The 20,363-nt window shown below is 46.3% G+C and overlaps 1 protein-coding gene across 2 annotated transcripts in view; it reads left to right on the forward strand.

The window, feature by feature from the left end:
* The window catches only part of FBLN2 (fibulin 2), a 111,844-nt gene extending 105,332 nt beyond the window's left edge, over positions 1 to 6,512 (forward strand). For both annotated transcript variants that reach the window (XM_027668966.1, XM_027668967.1), the window contains 2 exons: positions 3,253 to 3,376; positions 4,619 to 6,512. In XM_027668966.1, the coding sequence (XP_027524767.1) occupies positions 3,253 to 3,376; positions 4,619 to 4,976 (482 nt within the window). In that variant the 3' untranslated portion in view covers positions 4,977 to 6,512. The remainder of the gene's footprint in view (positions 1 to 3,252; positions 3,377 to 4,618) is intronic.
* Positions 6,513 to 20,363: the final 13,851 nt, after the last annotated feature.

The following is a 20,363-nucleotide window of genomic DNA, read 5'->3' on the forward strand; positions in this document are numbered from 1 at the left end:
TTTGCATTGTGTAAATCATGAGCAGCATGTGTGTACTTTATCCTGACTTCGGAGCAGGGAAGTAGATTAAGTGACAATTAAAATCCTTTAAAAAAAGTTTAAAATATTTTTTAGAATGTGTTTTTAAGTATAAATGCAGTGGTATCCATGTGCATTTAAATTCTTATGTAAAAATTCACCTTTAGAAAACTGCAGCTGTAACTCTCCACAGGCTTTGTTTGTATTTTCCTCCTAACTTTGAGTGCTGGCATGTTAGTTGCCACCTCTGCCAGCAGTGAGATTTGGGCTGAGAATGTATTCCAGAGTTAATAGTGTGAGTCACTGTGTTCCTGAGCCAGCACAGCTCTCCCACAGGCACCCAGTGTGCTGGAGGCAGAGGACAGGGACATCCACCCAGACCCGTGGACTGCACTTGTGTTGTCTGTGTGGTGGAACCCTCCCTGCATGACCCTCACCTGTGTGGAGAGGCTTCCCAGTGCACAACTTGCCCAAACAGAAACCCTTGGAAGGACATTTCCAAGTATCTCTGGCACCTGGTCCGGGCACCTCCTTGGAGGTGCGAAGTTGTTCTACGTGCAAAACTCAGCAGCTCTGGAGCTGCAGTTTAGTCAGGCACTGGAAGGAGCCCCCCAGACACATTCCCTGTTTTTGAGCTCTGCAAGTCTGTATTACAAGTTGGGGCAGGCTTAGATACTGAGCTCTTTCTGAAAACATGGTCAGAGAAACACTGAATTGATGTTGGCTGTGCTAAGCTCAAGGAGATAGTCTTGGTTTCCACCAGCTAAAGGTCTGGCTCCAGTTACTCATCGTCTGACCAGTTCTTCGGAGTTACTGGTGGCACATTCTTTGTACCTTTAGTTTCAAACAGACGAGCTGTATCTCATGGAACACTGTCTCAACATATGGATCTTTTTTGGAGGAACTGCCTGTGGTATTTTGCAGTGCAGCCAAAGTGGTGCAGGGAGGGAGTGCTTTCATGACAACGATTGCAATGTGGAAGAAATTTTCTTTTCACCTTAGGGGCACTGCTCCGAATCAGCAAGGGATTTACTTTGCTTTGATTCTCTCCTACTTCCTATTGTATACTTTTCCTTGCAAGAGTTTTAAACCAACCAGTTCAGTGTATGAGATCAGTTCTCATCCCAGGGGAATGGAGGGAGTGGGAGGTTATAGTTTCCCTCTAGGAGTCTGTCTCTTCTGTGACAATTGGCAGAGCTGCAGGGCCCTGCACAGTCCACATGCCTTGTCTGTTAGCATTTATTTCATTTTAAAGCCTCCGTGCATTGTCTAGACTTTTGGGAGTACACAATGTGACTGGGAGATGATCTTTGCCAATGTTTGCTGCTCAAGCTGGATCCTTGATACTGCATCTGTTTTTCAGCATTTTAAGGCTCATGGCTTGGGCTTGTGGATATGTGTTATTTGGGTAACCACGTTTATGCTCTGGGGCATAAAGTGTCTCTGAGCTTTAAATGTTCTTTACTGCCTTCTGTAATTACACCTCATTGTGGGGAGATATTTATGTATATATCTTAAATGTTCAAAACTGTGTGCCTTGTTCTGAAGTGTTGTTCCTGAGTTCCCATGTTTCACAGTGCCCTGGGAGAGCTCTCATCTCCTGGATTGTGCAGTGAGAACTTTGCTTTAGATTTGCTTGCTTTAAATCCAGGTTTAATTTTGTTGCTCTGCTTTAATCCAGAGCAACCTTCATGCACAGATAATTCTTCTGACACAGCCCAAGTTTATCCCTTCTCAAAAAGTCAGTGAGAAGGTCCTGTTGGCCTTAGCATGGGTTGGTTCTATCCTGACAGGATCTGTTTATTCCTGAGGGATAGCTGTGAATGGTTAATGTGGAGTCAGACAGAGGGTATCCATGCACACCAGAGTGTGTTTGCTCTGAGGAGGGGGAGGCCCCTCTCAGCTGGGTGGTGGGGTGTTTGTTTCCTCGTGGACCCTGTGCAGCCTCATCCATGGGAAGGAGCCATCGCTCTCTCACAGGTTCTGCAGTGAGTGAGGGATTTATAGACATGGCCTCCTTTCCTCAAGGACTGTCCCTCGTGCTCCAGGGCTTGCCCACAGTGCCCACACCATGCCCAAGTCTGTGGCCCTGCTGTTGGAAAGCAGTTGGCTGCTTCCCCAGCCCTGGAGCTGGCACACTGCACTGCCCTCACCTGCTGAACGGAGCAGGAGCCCCTCGTTTGCTTGGAGACCCCTCACAGGACCAGGCAAGCTCTAAGGGTGAAACTGGGCTGGTTCAGGGAGTCCCAGTGACCTGTGGAGCTGTAAAAATTGGCCCATGACTTTCAGGAAACTAAAAGCTCTCATCCATCAGAACAGCTGGGAGAAGCTTATACAGCTGTGGGCTGGTCTGGGACTTCCAGGGTTCCGCTGCCTTAGACTACTGCTCCCTACTCACTTAATTCTGTTTGCCTCCAACCTGGCTTTAATATTAGTTACAGCACATCTCTGACACCTCAGGAGCAGGGACAACATGGCTACACAAGCAAATCTGTCTAGATGTTCATGCTTGGTCTTTCTTGCAGTGGGAAGTGGGATCTCTGGGTTTGAGAACTTTTTTCCCTTCCCATGTTTATTCTCCACGGAAAGTAAAACCCTGTGTTGGTCAACTGCGTGTGGATGAGAACAGGTAGGTTACAGGAGTGTGCCAGTGGTTCTAAAGTACAGGTAAAGAAACACAGTTCCCCTGCAGCAGAAGGCCAGCCTGGCCATGTGCTGGGTGGACTCTCTCTGCCAAGCAGAGAGACTGTCAAACACCATGGAAAGTGTCACAAGCTGCTTGTAGGGAAGAGTGGGCTCCCTTGTTTACTGCACACGCTGCCAGGTGGGTCTGTCATCTCTTATTGCCTGGTATTGTCAAGGAAGGAGGTTTTTTTCATAGAAGACATTTTAGACATTGAAGAATTTTGTCAGAATTTACATCACCGTGGTTTATTCTGTCACTGCAAATGCCAGTGAGTGTCTGTGCACAGAGATGGACCTGACACACCTCACCTGGGTGTACATTTCCCACCCCGGGTGTGCCCTGGGGGGTTCCCAGAGCCCTGGTCTGGGGCACAGGTACTGTGGAGGTGAGACACAGTGACTGGGGGGTGAGGACGAGAGCCCTCGGCTTGTAGAGCCAAACCCACAGAATCCTCAGGCACACAGTCTCATAAGCAAATTACAGCCCATCAACTGTGATTAATTCTCACTTTTGAACTTAGAATGCCTTTTTCTTGTGTTTCTTCTTAGATATTGATGAGTGTGCAATAGGAACCCATAACTGCTCAACTGCAGAGACCTGCTACAACATCCAGGGCAGCTTCCGCTGCCTGTCCTTCGAGTGCCCTTCCAACTACAGAAAAGTGTCTGACATGTGAGTGTGGCCTTTGGAACAACACCAGCAGCCAGGCCAGTCCTGTAGTGCTTAGTTTGTGGGTGGGTGTAGGTACTCAGAGCTCTGAGAAACTGCTTTGGTACCTGGAGCACATAAACATTCCCCATGTAGTTTGTGTCTGGTTATTCTTCCTTCTTCCAAGCCCTGGAGCCCCTGTTTGCTCCCCAACTGCTGCTGGAACAGCAGGCACCAGATCCTGGAGCTCTCCTTGCTGCAGCTCTGAAAGGGCTCTGGTTATAATTTAGTTTTAAAAAAGTAAGATCTTCTATGCTGCTTCTCTCACAGCAGCCAGGCTGCTCAGAGCTCCACTTTTACAGTGGGTTTGGGGCTCCCTGGTTAATCTTCAGATTGCAGCTCCTCAGGGGCTGCTGAAACATTGGAGGGAAGCAGGATACTGAGCTTGCCAGGCCACAGGGTTCTGGGAAGGGCACACCCCCAGCTGCTGAGGAGCACGGGAGCCCCAAAATGTCCCTTCCCTTTTCCTGCCTTAGTATCTGCCAGTGCTTTGGGAACCCATATTTAGTTGCTTATGACTTAAAAAAATACTTTTCCTGCCTTAGAGAATTGAGCTGCTTTACCAGTTGAGGAGCTTCTTTCCCAGCCCCATGTTTCAGCTACCTTTTCAAGGGTTTTTAGTCTTATTTTCTTGGAGCATTGTCCCAGCCCTGTGCTGTCAGTGAGGAACCACTGACTCCTCTTCGAAGCTCATGCTTTGCAGCATGACTGGCTCTTTCTTTGCTGTGGAGCTTCCCAATGCCACTCCCCATATCCATGATCTTTTCCTGACACTACAGTACAGTTACATAATTTAAAATGCTTTATGGGCACTGGAAAAGCAGAACAAGGATAATCACAGGATATGCTGAGTTGGAAGGGACCCACAAGGATCATCCAGTCCAGCCCCTGGCCCTGCACAGGCCCATCCCCAACAGTCACCCCCTGTGCCCCAGAGGATCAGCCAAACCCTCCTGGAGCTCTGGCAGCCTTGGGGCTGTGCCCACTGCCCTGGGGAGCCTGGGCAGTGCCCAACCAGCCTCTGGGGGAAGAACCTTTTCCCGAGATCCATCCTGAGCCTGCCCTGACCATTCCCTGGGTACTATCCCTGTTAATAACACTCTGAAATCTGGGACTGGTTTAGTGATATTTTGCAACACTCTGAGGTAAATGCATTTTCCCTGCTGTCCCCTGGTCACTGAAGGCTCTCCCTGTGTCATTCCTCAGGAGGTGTGAACGCATCAGCTGCTTTAACTACCTGGACTGCCAGAACACCCCGGTGAGAATCACCTACTACCAGCTCAACTTCCAGACCAACATCGTGGTCCCAGCCCACATTTTCCGGATCGGCCCCTCCCCTGCCTACGCCGGGGACAACATCATCCTCACCATCACCCAGGGCAACGAGGAGAGCTACTTCAGCACCCGCAGGCTCAACTCCTACACCGGCATCGTGTACCTGCAGCGCCAAGTCAAGGAGCCCAAAGACTTCCTGTTGGATGTGGAGATGAAACTGTGGCGCCAGGGAACATACACCACTTTTCTTGCCAAAATTTACATCTTCATCACGGCTCATGCGTACTGAGGCCTGTGCTGACGTGGGATTTGATTGGTGCTATGCTCTTTACCTGTTCTACCAAAGCTTAATACTGTTGAACTGGCATTTAATGTATCTAGCCTTTATATTATTTTTCTATCATTGCTTTAAACTTTTTTATTGGTTGTGTAAATTAAGTTAATTTTTATCTTTTGATGTTTTGTTTCCTTATGCAGTTCTGTGCATCATCATTTGCCAACCAACGAAGGAAGGGTTGGAAGGCAGCACGTGCCTTGTGCTGAATGCTGGAACCTTTTCCTAGCCATTGTTTTTAGGTGTAGTCGCCTCTGCAGGGTATTGCACTAGAGAGGGAAGATGTTCATGTGGGAGTGTTGGGAAAAAAGCTTTGAGGGCTTTCTCTTGCTGACACAAAGTCGTGGCTTGGCTCAGCCAGTGCCTTCCCTGGGGTTGAGATGCTGTGTTGGGGCCGTACGTGGACACTGATGGTCAACCCACCTCCTGGGATTATTCTTCTCCTTCCAACTTTCATAATATGTTGCCTTAAAATATATATAAATAAAAGAAAACTCCACCAGTGAAAAAGATGGATGAATCTTGCTTTAGTAGGAACTACTCACATGCTAAATATTTGCAACGCTGAGGCCTTCACAGAATGTTACACTTTGGGGTAAAAGCTCACATTGCCATTTTTAGTAGTTTTCTTTATAGGTGCTGAGGCTCCTCTGTTCCTCATTCTGTTATATACAACTGCAGATTCACTGCTTTGGAATTCTTAAAGGAATATCCAAATGGAAATAATGAAATAATCTTTACTGCTCCTTATTGTAAAGCTTGGGTGTGGCACTGAGGCAATTTTAAACAGACAGAAAGGGCAGTTGCTTCTCTGCTTCGGGAAAATTCCTTCAGTCGTGTTGCTGAATGACACAGATGGAAATGCCAGTGAAATTGGTGGGTTGTATTTTGCCATTTAGAAAAGAGCACAACCAAAGTTTTGTGCTGGATTTCCTCTCTTTCTTCAGGAAACTGGATGAAATCCAAAGTTGGAGGCCAGATCTGGCAAAGTGTAGTATAATCAAAGTATTTGTTAGAATTTAGAAGGAATATCAGAACTTCCTTGCAGCTCTTTTCTTTCTTTTTTTTTCCTTCCAAAAAAACAAAAAAACTCTAGTGTTGCAATTTTCTGAGCTCCCTTTGTTCCAGCTCTAATTATTCTGCAAAATGTTTTAAAGGAGAGCATAGTTACAATAGACTGATGTCAGCTACACTGCAGTTTAATAATCCTACAATCCCAGGTTGGAGGGGACCTCAAGGATAATCTGACCCATTCTTGGCAAAATAATAATCTGTCCTTTTCTATAGTCAATTTTATTTTGACCAGTGTGTACACCAAAAAAAAAAAAAATGGAGAAATCAACTCTTATGGATTTTTCTGCCTTAGTCAATGATTTTATTATATTGTAAAAGATTTGTTTGAACTGCATCTAAAACTCGTGTAAACACCACCTGTATGGTGAGAGGAAATGTTCTGTATTCACTATATCCCCAGGCCAGTCTCTAGCATTTCAAGTCACTTCTTGAATTTGGACTTTCTTATTGATAATAAAGTGCAAATCTTTCTGTATCTGAGATCATAAAGTCTCATTAGCAGGGAAAAGTTCCTGCTGTTCCCCAGCTGTAAAATAAGGGATATCTGTGGGCTTGCACACATCAAGCTTAGGGTTTTATTTTAGGGTTTTATTTTAGGGTTTTATTTTAGGTTTTTTTGTCTATAAAAATAATTTTGTAAAAAGAGATCTTCTTCCATCCATCTTTTGTTTTCCATAGTTCACAGTTTCATAAGCATTTAGCAGGGAAGTGCCAACTGTGAAACACATGTTTATGCAATTTGTCATCTCAGTTAATTCATATCTTACAGCTCCAGGCCTGGCCCAAAGGAGCCATGAGCTGAAGGCTCTCAGATCCATTATCCATGGACATGTTAAGTGGGGATACATTTCTCCAAGCCCCAGTGGGGCACATCAAGAGTCACCAAAAGCCAGAGTTTTCCATCAGCATTAGGGTTTGATTGAGCATAAATGATATTCAGGCCTTGACAGCCCTTCTTGTTAGAGAACAAATGGACAAGTCATTTGTTACTTGGAGACCTTTTGCTGACTAAAACCAGCCACAGTCAATCATATTAAGAGTCTGGCAGTTTGTAACACCAACTCTTCATTTTCTAGACAGGTAATTGATGAAGAAAGTTTTAGGGAAGGCTTTGCATACTATTATGAGGAAAATGCTATGTAAGGAAAAAAAGGCATCTCCATCAGCACTGTGCCCAGTAGCTGTTCAAAAAGTTTGGGAAGAGTTGCTTAGAGCAACTGGTCAAAGCAAAGGAAAAGATTACAGTAGGTAATTTCACATTTTCTGCTTCCCAAATAACCAGAGGAATGTTTTTTTTAGCTCTTCCCAGCCCACAGTGTTCACCCTGTCAGCTTTAGCAGCAGCTGCACTGTGGCTTTTGCTTTATCTGGTGGGGCAGTGCTCGTGCTTGGACCTGAGCAGACACACCTGCACAGCCCCACTCACCAGCAAGGATGTGCTTTCATCGGGTTGCAGTGGCTTTGGACTGGAATTTTGGTCTCCTTCAACTGGTCTAGGTCCTAAAAGGCCCAGTCCTCATCTCCAGGAATGCTGCTCCCCCTTTATTTGGGTGAGTAACCTGGACACAGAACGAGTGAGTGTATCCATGTGCAAAAGAGGTCTCAGTGGATAGAGTTCAGGCCTGGGCTGTACCTTTGTGGCCACTTATAATTTCTTAAAACAGCAATAACTTTCCTGAATTCCCTCTTGAACAGCCTTTTTTTTAAAAAAAAAATATTTTTTCCTTCTCCTTGTGTAGCTTTTGTTTATTCCCTTTGCTTCTTTGTGGCCACCCCACCCTTAGCCTGGCTGAGGTGAATTAAGAACAGCTACCCAAGAGCTGTGCAAGCTGATAAACTCATGAGGAAGACAACAGCTGCAAAGCTAATAAAGAATTACAGCAGGCTTGGGGCATCTGATTGTACATGTGTAAAAAGTCAGATTATTGGTGTGTTCCCCAAGATGGAAATGGCCTTGCTGTGACCTGCCTGAACAATGTGTGTTCTGCTTGGCTTTGCAGGTTACTTACTCCTGCCTCTGTGAAATCTGACCTCTCTGCACTCTGCTGTTGTATTCCTTGGGAGATCCAGTGATCCCAGAGACTGAGCAAGGTCTAATGAGCCATTGGAAGCAAGAAGAAATGTTCTGTGTGTTTGCTGGAAATTGGAATGGGCCTATTACAGAAAGAAACATCGGGTTTTCTTTTGACTGGAATGTGCATCACATAGAGTTGAAACAGCAGCTGATGGGTCAGAGTGATGTTTTTGCCTAAGATTTTAAACTGTTCCCTTTCTGCACCAGGGAGGAGATATTTTACCATGTCTTTGTATGTAAAAAATACACGTGTGTGGATCAGTGCATGGAATGCAGTCCATGCCAGCATTGCTCTGTGAGCCTGGCATGGGGAAAAGGCACTGGATTGTTCAGCTGGGGCCTTGCTCCTTCTCCTCCCACTGCAGGACCAGAGCAAGGCACCTCTATCATGGGAGAGGGAGCTGGCACCCCCAATGGGCCAAAATTCTCACCTTACCTCCAAGTTACCACAAACAGACCTGCATTCACCTTTATTTCTTTGTCTTTCTGTTCGCTCTGGTGATTCAGGACAGAAGCAGATTTCAGACATATTTCATAGTTTGGATCATCCCTTGAGGTTAAAGCTGGAATAAGGGCCATGCTACAATAATGCTTTAACAACAGGGCATCAGGGCCTGCCCTGCAAAGGTCCTGGTCATGGGGCCTCTGTCGTGGCAGAGACTGAGGGAGAAGCTGGGCTGTGCCCTGCTCCTCCTGTTCCCTCAGGAGGAGCTGCTCCAGGAGGCAGCTCCCTGCAGACAGACTGTCCCTCTGCAGACCTGCCTCACACCTGGGGAGCTGTTATTCCCATTCATTTGCCTTTATTTTCTTCATCTTTCCATTGGTCCCAGCCATGCCGGCAGGAAGAGAAAGTTCCAGCCGTGGAGCATTAGGATTCTGGAGTAAAAATAGATTTTGAGGTTAAATAAAAAGTGTATTCACACTTTCAGTGTTCTCTGCATCCCAGAGACGTTCATTTTGGAATTGAACATCTCTTGAAAAGCAGGATTTAATTATATCCAGTTTCAATGATGTGAAACTGAAGTCACAAACTTGAGCCTTTTGTCTTCTAAGGCACAATTCTTTCTCTTGCATGTTCTCTCCAAAGAGCAGTCAGTGTCTGGGACTGTTCCAGGGCTTTGGAGCCCTTTCAATGAGCTTCCCTCTTCGAGGGTCCTGCCTGATGTCCCCTGGCATCTGCAGCTGGAGGAGCCAGCTCAGTGTCAGTCCTTGTGCTGAGCCTGCCCCATCCCCTCATCCCTGCTGGCACTGTGGGAAAGATGGAATTTTCCACTTGTACCCCAGTGCAGAGGCTTGTTTGGTCCAGGGGGCTTTTTCAGGGCAGACAGTGGCATTGACTTCCCATGAGCTGAGGCTCCCGTCATGGTGGGGTTAAAAATTCCAACATCTGCTGTGCATTTTCTTTTTTTAGCTGGGGTTGGAGAGGAAGAGGATGCCAGTGTGGTGCCCTTCATGCTGTGATGGGAGGGGTGGGAGGAGAGCCTTTGTACATCAGGGAGTCTTCTGTGTGGTAGCCAAGAATTGTGTTAACTGCATAAATTCACAGCAGGATTTTTAATTGCTTGGAGCGTGGGATGGTGCAGTGGTGGGATGGCAGGGCTGAACTGGTGGTGTGGGGTTGGGGAGCTCCTGCAGCAAAAAGGGCTTCTGATCTCCCAGGCTGAGATCAGCACGATGGGACAGTTACCCTGAGTTCTCTCCAGGTAAAGAATTGGCCTCAGGTGAGATACCTGGTGCTTCCAGGTGATCCAGGTGATCCAGGGTCAGGTGGGTCAACACAGAATGTGTGAGAAGGGAGTGGAAATTAGTTCTGTGTAGGGTTCATGAAGTTTGGTTCACTGGGAAGAGTCTGTAAGTAAAGCATTAAACCAAATCTCAGAGTGAAACGCTGAGTTCCTGAAGAGAAACAGACTGTGGGAAGGGCCATCTGAAGGAGTCGGAGTTTAATGAAGTGTTCCCAGTGGAACAAGTGAGGAATGCTCTCCTTTTTTGGGGGGAGAAGGTCTCAAATCGAATTTCATTTAGGAATAATAGTCCAATGTGCAGAGTACTAAACTCTCCTCTGTGCCACCATTTCTAGAAAGTAGTTATGAAACAGTAGCACCAGTTGATCCAATTTAAGGAAAATACATCCAAAATGGAGACATAAATGCCTGGAGAGAATGGGAGGTGGGAGATGCCTTTCTCTCTGTAAATGACGTGCCTTACAGCAGCACAGACTCCACTGGGCTACTCTCCAGAGAGGGTTTTTGGCTCACTCTGATGACAGAATCACTGGTTGCCACTAGATGCACCATAGAAGGGGATAGGTTCTCCCCAGCACTGATAGCCAGGAGAAAAATGTATGTGGAATACTTTCAGTATGGGGAAAAAAACCCTGATAATCCTCACAGCAGGACACTTGAGGTGGAGCACTGCCATTTTTGGAGTTCAAGTAGACCATGTAAACCAGAGGTACAGGACTGACAAACACCAAGGGATCTTTTGCAGGTAACACACCAGGGGGAAACGTTTGGGAGTTGTTGGTGATGAGAAAGCAAATGCCCTGACCAATGGAGAGAGAAGCCCTTGGTGTGCCTGGGAGGCTGACAGGCCATTTCCCACATCTAACTGTGCCTGGAAGATGGAATAGATGCAGCTCCACGGCCTGGAACACGGGGAGGAGGTGCCCTCTGACCTCCCTGTGTTGGGATGGTGCAGCCCAGCTCCCAAACTCACTGTGGGGAGATGAGGATACCCCTTCCTGTGCTGGCACCAAAAATTCCTCAAGTATCCCGTGCTGAGGTGGAGCAGCTTGTACCACGCTGGGGCTCCAGCCAGCAAAATGTAAAATTGGCATTTACTTCTCTTCTGGATGTTCTTCCCAGCAGTTCTGTAGGTGCTAATCCCTGCTCATTTGAGCTGTTGCAGAGGCCTCTTGCAGTAAATGCTGCAGTCTTCCAGTTGCACCTTGGAGAAATGGCATTCACAGCGAGCAGGGCTATTCCAGACAGAGCTGCACGTAGCTATACCAACCTTATTCATTCCAACCTCTTTCTCTACTTCTTTCTCTTCCCTTTATCTTTCTTTCTTTCTTTATGCTTCCCTCCTTCCTTAATCTCTTGTGGGTGACTTAAAACCAGTGGATTGTTTTTCAGCAAGTTGCATGGGGTTGGTGTTTGCTGGGTACCTTTGTGGAATGCTTCCCCTTCGTTGGTTGTTACTCCTGTAAAACCCTTTTGCCAAAACACTGTCTCACTAAATTAAAAGTTCTCTTTACATGATTCAAGGTTTCAAAGAACTTAAAACTTTGCAAGAGTTTGTGTAGGCAAAATTCTTGGAGTCTTAAATATAACTAAACCACCCAGGCAAGTGTGTGGCTTAGGACTGGTGCTTTACCCTAATGTAAAAGTGTAAATCTGGAGTAATGCCACAATATAGTGTAGAATTGCTCCTGTGAGCAGGGGAAGGACTGTGCTGGCCATCAGTGTGATCACCAGTGACAGGCCATCAGAGAACTCCCCGTTGGAGGTGTTTACCATAGATTTGGGGTAGACAGGCAATATTGTATCATGTTTTGCAATGCTCAGCCCACCACTGATGGCCATGAAGGTGCCGTGGCATCGAGGAGAGCAGATCATAGCCCTGTACTGGATCATCACTGGAGCTGAGAGAGCACAGCTGTGGAGCTCAGTCACAAAGCTGAGGGATTCCCAAAGTCAGCATAACACTTCCTACCATTGCAGACCTGGGAGGTGCAGGTATCTGTCGACTCTTCCAGAGCAGGCATGCTCTCCTGTGCTTTCCTGTGGACTGGACAACACTGCTCTGAACTATGATTTACATGGGCAGGAGTCTGCACTGTCTGTACCAAACCAGCAGCTACTGCTGTGAGTAATGCCAGTCAGTGGGAAGACTGGAGTTCTTGGGATCTGGGGGAGCTGGAGTCTGTGCTGGGCTCTGTCCCAACAGATGACTGGGTGCCAAACACTTGTGATGCACATCATGGTCACAACCTCTTCGTGTCCTTGCATCCACCGTAACAGTTCTAAAACAAACCCCCTTCTTCACCCTGTGAGGGTATTTGTGGTTCTACATCTGTTGTTACCAAGTAAGAGGCTGGAAAAAATCCTGCTGAGTGTTGGTTCCTTCCCTGTGGGTTTCCACAGGAGGTGGTGCCAGGGCTGGAGGGTGAGAGGCCCAGAGTGTTCTCGGTGCCACAAACATGCAGCTGTGGGAGGCTGTGCTGGATACCACCAGGCATGTCCTGCTGACTCAGGGGGCACTAAAACCAACCAAACAACAACCTCCCCAACCTCAATGACCTTGAAAATAATGAGTTCCTGAGAAAAAAACACTTAATATTCTCAAGAAAGTGTTTTCCATAGGTTCCCCCAGCTGTTGGCACAGAGCTCCACTGAAGTGCATGGGCTGAGTGAAGTGAAGGCACAGCTTTAATCATAACTTAATTTTCCTCTGGGGAGAGGAACAAAGACACAAATGACGTGCTTGTAACATCGCCTGAACCACATCTGGAAGATGCTGACACATATAATGATGAAGGCCATTTAAAAATGTGATTAGTCCATGTAGGTACCTATACTTTTGTTTAAAAGCATATGTTTCCACTGGTAAATCAAGTGATCTGAAGAGGGTGGAGGCCAGGGCTCCAGTCTGGGAGGACACTCAAAGCTCACAGGCAGCATTAGAGCTGCACCAGGAGGCTCCCCCACCTTCTGTGGGAAGGGGCTGTAGGAGGAGTTTGGTTGTTGGTGGTTGAAATTTGGAAGTTTTCTTTGTGTGTTTGGCGGTTTGGATTTGTGAGTGTCCAGAGGAGGAGACAGTGAGTGTTCACATCCCTGCCATGGGGGTGTTGAGCAGGTGATCTGCACCTCACCTGGGCAGTAAATCCTGTGGCAGGTGGTGCAGTTGGTTTTCACATGTGGTGGTTTTTCAGGGTTCTGAAAGTCCTCATCAGCCTCACTTCACAGCTTTCCCACCCTTGGAAATCCCTGGAGTTCAGCCTCTTTGGTACCTTTAGCACCACTAACCCCCCAACGATCTCCATCTCTTGCTGTTGTGAGTCCCACTTGCAGCCTCCCCTCTCCTGCAGCTCCCTCCTGTGGGTTCTCCTACCATTACCCCACTGCCAGGAGGTTTTCGTTTCATCACTTCTTTCTGAAGGGGCACAGGTCAAAAAGAGCAACATCCCAAAATCCATCAACCCTTTCTCATGGATGCCTGAGAGCCTGCACCTGTGTTGGGAGCTGGCAGTGCCTCTGAGCTGCCAGGCCAGAACCTCAGGAATAATATTATTCTAAATTACACCATGGCTTTAAACTGCAGTGTTTCAGGTTTGGAAGGCAGCTGCCTGTGCACCTCTGAGCTTCAGAGTGTGTTTTTGAATGAGCACCCTTGGAAATCACTAATAAAGGATGATTTATATTTTTCCAAATTCCACTCTTTGTTTATATATTTATTTTTGTTTTTTATTAAGGCATTATGTTCCGTTCTTTCTTGGAGTGTTTTTGTAGAAATGCAGAGTTTAGTGTTAAATATTTGTTCCCACATGTTTGTCATGTAAATTTTTTTGGAGAGGTTATTGGAATTTTCAGTTGGTGTCCTTCAGCACCATCTTCACTCTGGGAAACAGTGTGGTGGGCGTTGCTGTGACAGAGTCTGACCCAAGCCACAGGTGGGGTTGAAGTAGTTCAGTCAGTTTTAGGCCCACCGGGCCTGCAGACCTGCTTGGGTTTATTCTGGTTTTTTTTTGGTGGTGCTATAGCTGACAGTCTACAACAGTGGAACTGGTGATGTCCATGGAAAGCAGGAGTATAATAATGGTTCATAAGCTGGTTACAAGAAATAGAGAAAGGGCAGAGGATTTCTTCTTCTCTTTCATGTGCTGGCACTGGAAGACTTTGAAGAGCAGAGTACAAGACCAGGTTTTTTTTTTTCCCAAACAGCTGTCAGTGACGTATTTATCCATTTATCCCCCCACTCCAAAGACTACATTATTTTGTAGGTCACTCTGTTCCCCTGTCCAGGCAGGACAAGCCATTTTTGAATGCAAATCCCAGTGTTTCATTATCTCTGTTGTATATTGCAGCTTCCTCTTCAGAATCAATAACGCAGAGATTTGCAGGCTCCTTTTCTTTCCACACTGATCTAATTAGTTAATAAAATAATAGTCTCTCCCCTACCTCCTCCTACTTGTTTTGCCCTCATTTCTCATCTTAGCCACTGAAGAACTATTTCCTCTGTTCTCACAGCAGTAATGCATTTACACTTGCCACAGCAGTTCAAAGATACCACGAATATATTTTTCTTATGCTGGTAATTGCTTTTCTTGGTCATTAGTTGATCAAAGTGGAGGAAATAGAGCGGGGGCAGTCAGACTAAATCATAAATATTTGGAGTAGAAGTGGGACTGGAGCTTGGAGTTTTTATTTTCCAAATTATTCAGTTTGCATAGGGGTGTCTCTCTGGCAGGTAGTAACTGTGAGGGTTGTAGGGTAGTTGCTCCATGGCGCCAAACAAGGTGTGTGCAGCTCTGTTGCCTCCACCAGCTGCATGTTGTTTCTCCAAATGCTAAATCTTTGGCCACGCTGGGATCTGAAGGAACATGTAGCTCTGTCTCACAACCAAGCCAAAGCATTTTTATCCTAGCTAGGAAAGCCCTCTTTAAAAAAAAAAAAAACAACAAAATAACAAACAAAACCCACAAGCACCCAACCCCAGCTGCCCGGTTTTTCCTCATAGCCTGTGTATTTTGCAGGACAGGTTAAAAAAAAAATAAAGGTAAAATTAAGATCATTCTTCCATGTTTTCTGGCACTGTTCTTGTTTGGAAAGCTTGTGTGGAATGTGAAACTGAAACTTTGGGTTAGCATAAACAATTGAAGGTCTTTCATCAAGTCCGTTGCACTTACTGTCAATGTATTTCATCCTCGTTGCTCTTTAATGAGATTTGGCTGGTACTGGAGAGACAGACAGTCAGAAGTTCACTCTTGCTTCATTTGGGTTTGTTGTGGGTGTTTTCCCCCCCTCCCGTGTCCGGCTCCAGGAGCTTTGGCGGATTTGCTCGGCTCCAAGAGCGCCAAGACAAACCAGTTTCTAGATTTCTCCTTATTTGGAACAAGTGCCTTTATCACTGTTGCCAAGAATATCCTGCACGGGGTGGCAAAGGGCCAGGAGCTCCCCACAGTGGCTTGGAGGGCTGACATTCCCAGAGGAAGCTGGGGCTGGGATGGTCAGAGCAGCAGGACGGGCTCTGAGGGAAGGTGTTGGAGAGCCCCTGTGCAGATCCTTCCCTGTCGTCTCATAAACATTTTCACAGAAATACTGGTGTCTTTGATAATCCTCACTTTTTAATTTGATGCTGAGATGAAAGATAATTTTTTATCTCAAAGAAAGCTTAAGAGTTTTTTTTTGGTAGAAGCCTCCCTGCTTACTTAGTGGCATTTAATCATCTCAAGACCCATAGTACATGTAAAGACTCCCAGAAATGTGGGAGATGCTCTAATTTGCTTTTTATTTCTTGGAATAGTGCTCTGGAAATCCTCTAAAAGGGGATTTTTGTGAGCTTCCTGGGGAAATTGCTACTGTCCTGCATTCTTGTACTGAAGGGCAATCTTGGAAACAACAAACAACTACTTGACTCAGAACAAGAGAAGAAAAGTGTCTGAAAGTGTTAATATGTATTTATTGGAAAAAAGGTGGCATTAAAATAGTCTTAATAATTCAAGATGGCTCAGTGTTTTACTTTGAGTATGGAGGAAATTAGTTTTGATGGCCTGACTTGGTTTCAGTTTGGTTTTATGTGTCTTTGACCTGCATTTGCATGTATGAATAAGGATATTTCTCTATGGATATTCTAGGGAAGCACAGGGTAAAATCACTGCTGACATCAAGAAACTCATGACAGGGATGAAATCAATGTAGTATTTCTGCTTTAAAAAGAAGAAAAGCAGAAAGACCTGGGAATAGGTTGGATCTCTGGGCACTCTTTATCTTGGCTTTCCTCAGACTGTGAAAGAATGGCAGGGGCAGAAAAAATGCTCCCTGGGATTGTTTACCTGATCATTATCAGTTTGCCAGAGAGGACCACCATAAATGTAGGAACCAAATAAAAAGGGAAACAAATGGCGTGGAGAGAGGGGTGAGGAGTGTCACCCATGGAAAAATTCAGATTTTGTTTTAAGTGCAGTTGGTAAAAGCAATGACTGAACTAGTTGCAGTGATGTCAGCCCTGCTGGCAGCCACTGCCCAGCTAGCAGGCAGAATAAATGTTTAAAACTAGCCTTAACAGTGCAAAATTGTAAGGACTCTACAGCAATAAACTGGGTGGTTCATAACCTACTTTAAATTAGTGCCTGTTGGGGAAGTAGCACAGCTCAAGGCACTTCCATTCATTCTGCTGTGCCCACGTTTTCCAGAGCCAGCCAGGAGAAATGCACATCCACACAGGAGGGAAGAGCTGTTCCCCACACAGGAGGGATGAGCTTTCCCCACTCAGCTCTCACCAGCTCCTCACATGGTGCTCAACACGCCGGAGACCGAACACTGGACAGACGTGCTTTTGAAGCCTTCCTACTGGGAAGAGTTGAAAAGCACCATTTCAAGGGCTCACTGGCAGGAAGCACATCCCCCAAACCCTAAGGCTGAGGTTTACCACGGTTCAGGGGAGGCAGGTTGGTTCTGGGCTCTTGGCAAGACGAGTCTCTAGACTTGCATGAAGTCATCGCAGTGTGGCTTAAAAATGGAGCGCAGCAGAACTCCCCCTTGCTGGAAGCTGGCAGGAACAGAAGGGAGGGATATTTTTGAGTCTCTGAGTGCAGGGCTCTGAGGGGAGAACAAGCTGGCTCTGGTGGTGTAGAACAGACTGACATCATGCTGGAGGAAGGAGCCAGAAGAGTGGGTGGATGTCGCTGGTGCTCCTGAGGATGCGAGTGTGGGTTGCATTTGTTGTGGGAGCGCACGGGGCCAGTGGGCTGGTAAAGACTGGGCTGCCCCAGGGAGCAGCCATGGGGATTGTCCTGCTCTGCTCTGCCCTGCCCTGGGGTGGCCTCACCTGCAATACTGGGGCACTTTTAGGCACCACAATATAAGGAAGATATTGAGCCATCAGAGAGTGTCCAAAGGAGGCAACAGAGATGGGGAAGGGCCTTGATTGGAAGCCGTGGGAGGACACTGAGGCCACTTGGTGTGTTCAGCTGGAGCAGAGGAGACTGAGGGGAGACCTCAGTGCAGTTCCAACTGCCTGGGCAGGGGCAGAGGAGGGGCAGGGACTGAGCTCTGCTCTGGGGGGGACCAGGGACAGCAGCCAGGGAATGGCTGGAGCTGTGTCAGGGCAGGCTCAGGTTGGATCTCAGCCAAAGGTTCTTCCCCCAGAGGCTGGTTGGGCACTGACCAGGCTCCCCAGGGCAGTGGGCACAGCCCCAAGGCTGCCAGAGCTCCAGGAGGGTTTGGATGATCCTCTAGGGCACAGGGGGTGACTGTTGGGGCTGGGCCTGTGCAGGGCCAGGGGTTGGACTGGATGATCCTTGTGGGTCCCTTCCAACTCAGTATATCCTGTGATTCCATGAAAAGATGCTGTCTCCTGGCTGTCTTGCCTCGTGATCTCTCCTGGGAGTGCGGGTGTTGCTGTGTTTGGCTGTGACCTGTCCCTTACGTTTGGGTGGTGGCACTGCTGGGACAGAAACCAGCCCAGAACACACCAAGTGAGTCCCTGGGCCTCACTGTCACTGGTGCTGAGGCCACCAGCCCCCCCCAGCAGGGTATCAATGCGTTTCTGGGGTTGGAAGCTGTACCTGTGGGCACTGTAAGGCCACCTCGCCCTGGCAGGTTGCTGCAAAGTGTTTGAGTGTAAAAGATGCCTTGTTGGCCAGAAGGCCTCACATTGCTCCCCCCTGCCCCCTGTAACAGTGTTGTGGACCTTCACCTGGGAGAGCTGTTCTGGCCTTGGGCCTTCATGGGGCTGCTCTGTCCAAAGCACACTGGTGCATGTGGGCACCTCCTTGGGAAAGGGCCAGGGTTTAATTCCCTGATGTGAGTGGGCAAATCAGCTCAACCCTCTCTGCCTTGCTTTCCTCTCCAAATGGGAAATACACTGTGCCTTGACCCACATTGCATGAACACAACAATCTGATTTTTTTTTCCAGTTCAATAAAAATAAATGCTACCTAAGCATTTAAAATGCGACTTTAGGGTATTTCCTGTTTGCTTTAGTTTTTCTTATTTCTTTTTTGGAAAGAACTCAAACTGATTTTACTACACCCACCAACTCTTTACCTCTTAACTCTTTTTTTTTTTTTTTCTCCTACTGAACGACTTTTCTTAAGGATTTTAAACTGATTTTACTGTGCACATATTGGACTGAAACAAGTGGTAACTTTTTCTTGTGCCTTCTCTGAGAGCTGGGTCCTATAAATAGAATTTCACATGGCAAGCATATAATAGCCATGGTCTGTGGTCTCTGCCAACAGTTTTAGGTATGGAAATGACATTAATATTCATCTAAAAGCCATAATTTATTTGGAAACTCTACTGAAGTGTAGCTTGTCCCACGTTGCTGTGGGAGGGGTGAGGAGCAGAGATGGACAGCAGCTTCAGCTCTGGGAACAGATGGAAGGTGCAAAGCAGACATCTTCAAGAAGAACTGACATTTTAAGCACTATAAAGTCTGCATGGAGAGATAATATCATTCCTGAGACATAATGATATACTTGGATAAGTAGACAAGCTTTACAGCATGCAAGGTGAAAAAACATTTTGAGCCTGAAAGCTTCTTTCTTTTTACCATTCTATCCTTCTGTGCAATAAAGATGTTATCTCTTCCCTCAAACCTTGTCTTGCTTGTATCTCAAGATCTTCACATCCAAAATTATGCTGGTAGGATTTGACTTTTTAACCTGTTTCCCCATCCTTGGTACTGATGTCTGCATTTTCTCACCTTTAAGGCAAGCTGTATGTCCTGGATACGTAGCAGAGGATAAAGAGAGCAAGGGTTTACTTGGTGTCCTCATTGCTTTTGCTGATGAATATTTATTTATCCATCAAATTGGAATAAGCAGTCATTTGTGCTGGATCCTAATTTAGATTATGGATATCCTAAGTACTTGAGTAATAATGTCATTGTTTGTCATTAGGTTTGAAGTAACAGGCACGAGTAAATAATAAGACAATATAAATATAAATCTCCTTAATTATGTGAGCCTTAAATGCCGGGCAATGATACCAAATCTAAAAAAAGAAATCCATGTGAATTACTAACATGAGAGAGACTTCAGAAAGAATCTATCTCTTATTAAATTTAAGTGGGTCAAATCCTGCAGCTCCTCAGTGCGTAGAAGAGGTTTGTCCAAGGATTTTAAGGGACTACACTGTGATAAATGATGACAGAGGTGGTGATAAATGCAACATGTTGCTCATTAGGACAGGCAGAGGTAGGATGGTAAATGGTGGGGACAGATCTAATGATTTATCTGCAGAAGAACTGAGAAACATTGAAGCTCTAATTTAATGTGGGCTGTATGTTGGGATGCTACTAAATAAGTTTGGGCAAAAAATTGAACCTTAGGAGTAGTGTTGAATTGCTGAGCAGCACAGGAGCTCTCTGCTCGACCCTCCTCCCACCACTTGGATTTTGGTGCTCCCGAAGCTGCACTGGGAAAGGTCAAATTGCAAACGGAGAAGCTGGTGTTGTTATCACACAGAATAACACAAGGTGTCCAAAGAACAGGAAGGCTCAGTTTTTTTCTCCACCAGTCTCCTGGTGGAAGCCATGAGAATCATTAGAAGAGGAATGGCTCAGGCCAACCTTTCCTGGGACTCCAGGATCACTGCCCCTCACCTCCCTCCAGTTTCTCCTGAATCCTGGGCTTTATCCTGATGGCCTCGCCAGGCACCAGCACTGAGGAATGCAGAAGGTAGGTGTGGTTTTTTGGGGACAAAGTTTGTCATCTCCAATTTTCTTTCATAGAAAGAGTTTATTATAGAGTAATTAAATAAATACAAGCAGTAAAGGAGACCACTGTCTTCCCCTGTTTATGCAGATCACTGCCATGGCCATGAGGTTTGCTGCTCCCAGTTAGATGCAGCATCCAGACTAACAAAGTTAGAGCTGTCACTGATCTCACTGTGTAAGCTGAAACCAAAAATAACCTCACATGCTATCAAGGACAATTAGCAGCTTTTGTGGGGGATTTCAAAACAG

This window comes from Corapipo altera, unplaced genomic scaffold (genome assembly GCF_003945725.1).
Source record: "Corapipo altera isolate COAL_440 unplaced genomic scaffold, ASM394572v1 245, whole genome shotgun sequence".
Taxonomy (NCBI): Eukaryota; Metazoa; Chordata; class Aves; order Passeriformes; family Pipridae; genus Corapipo; species Corapipo altera.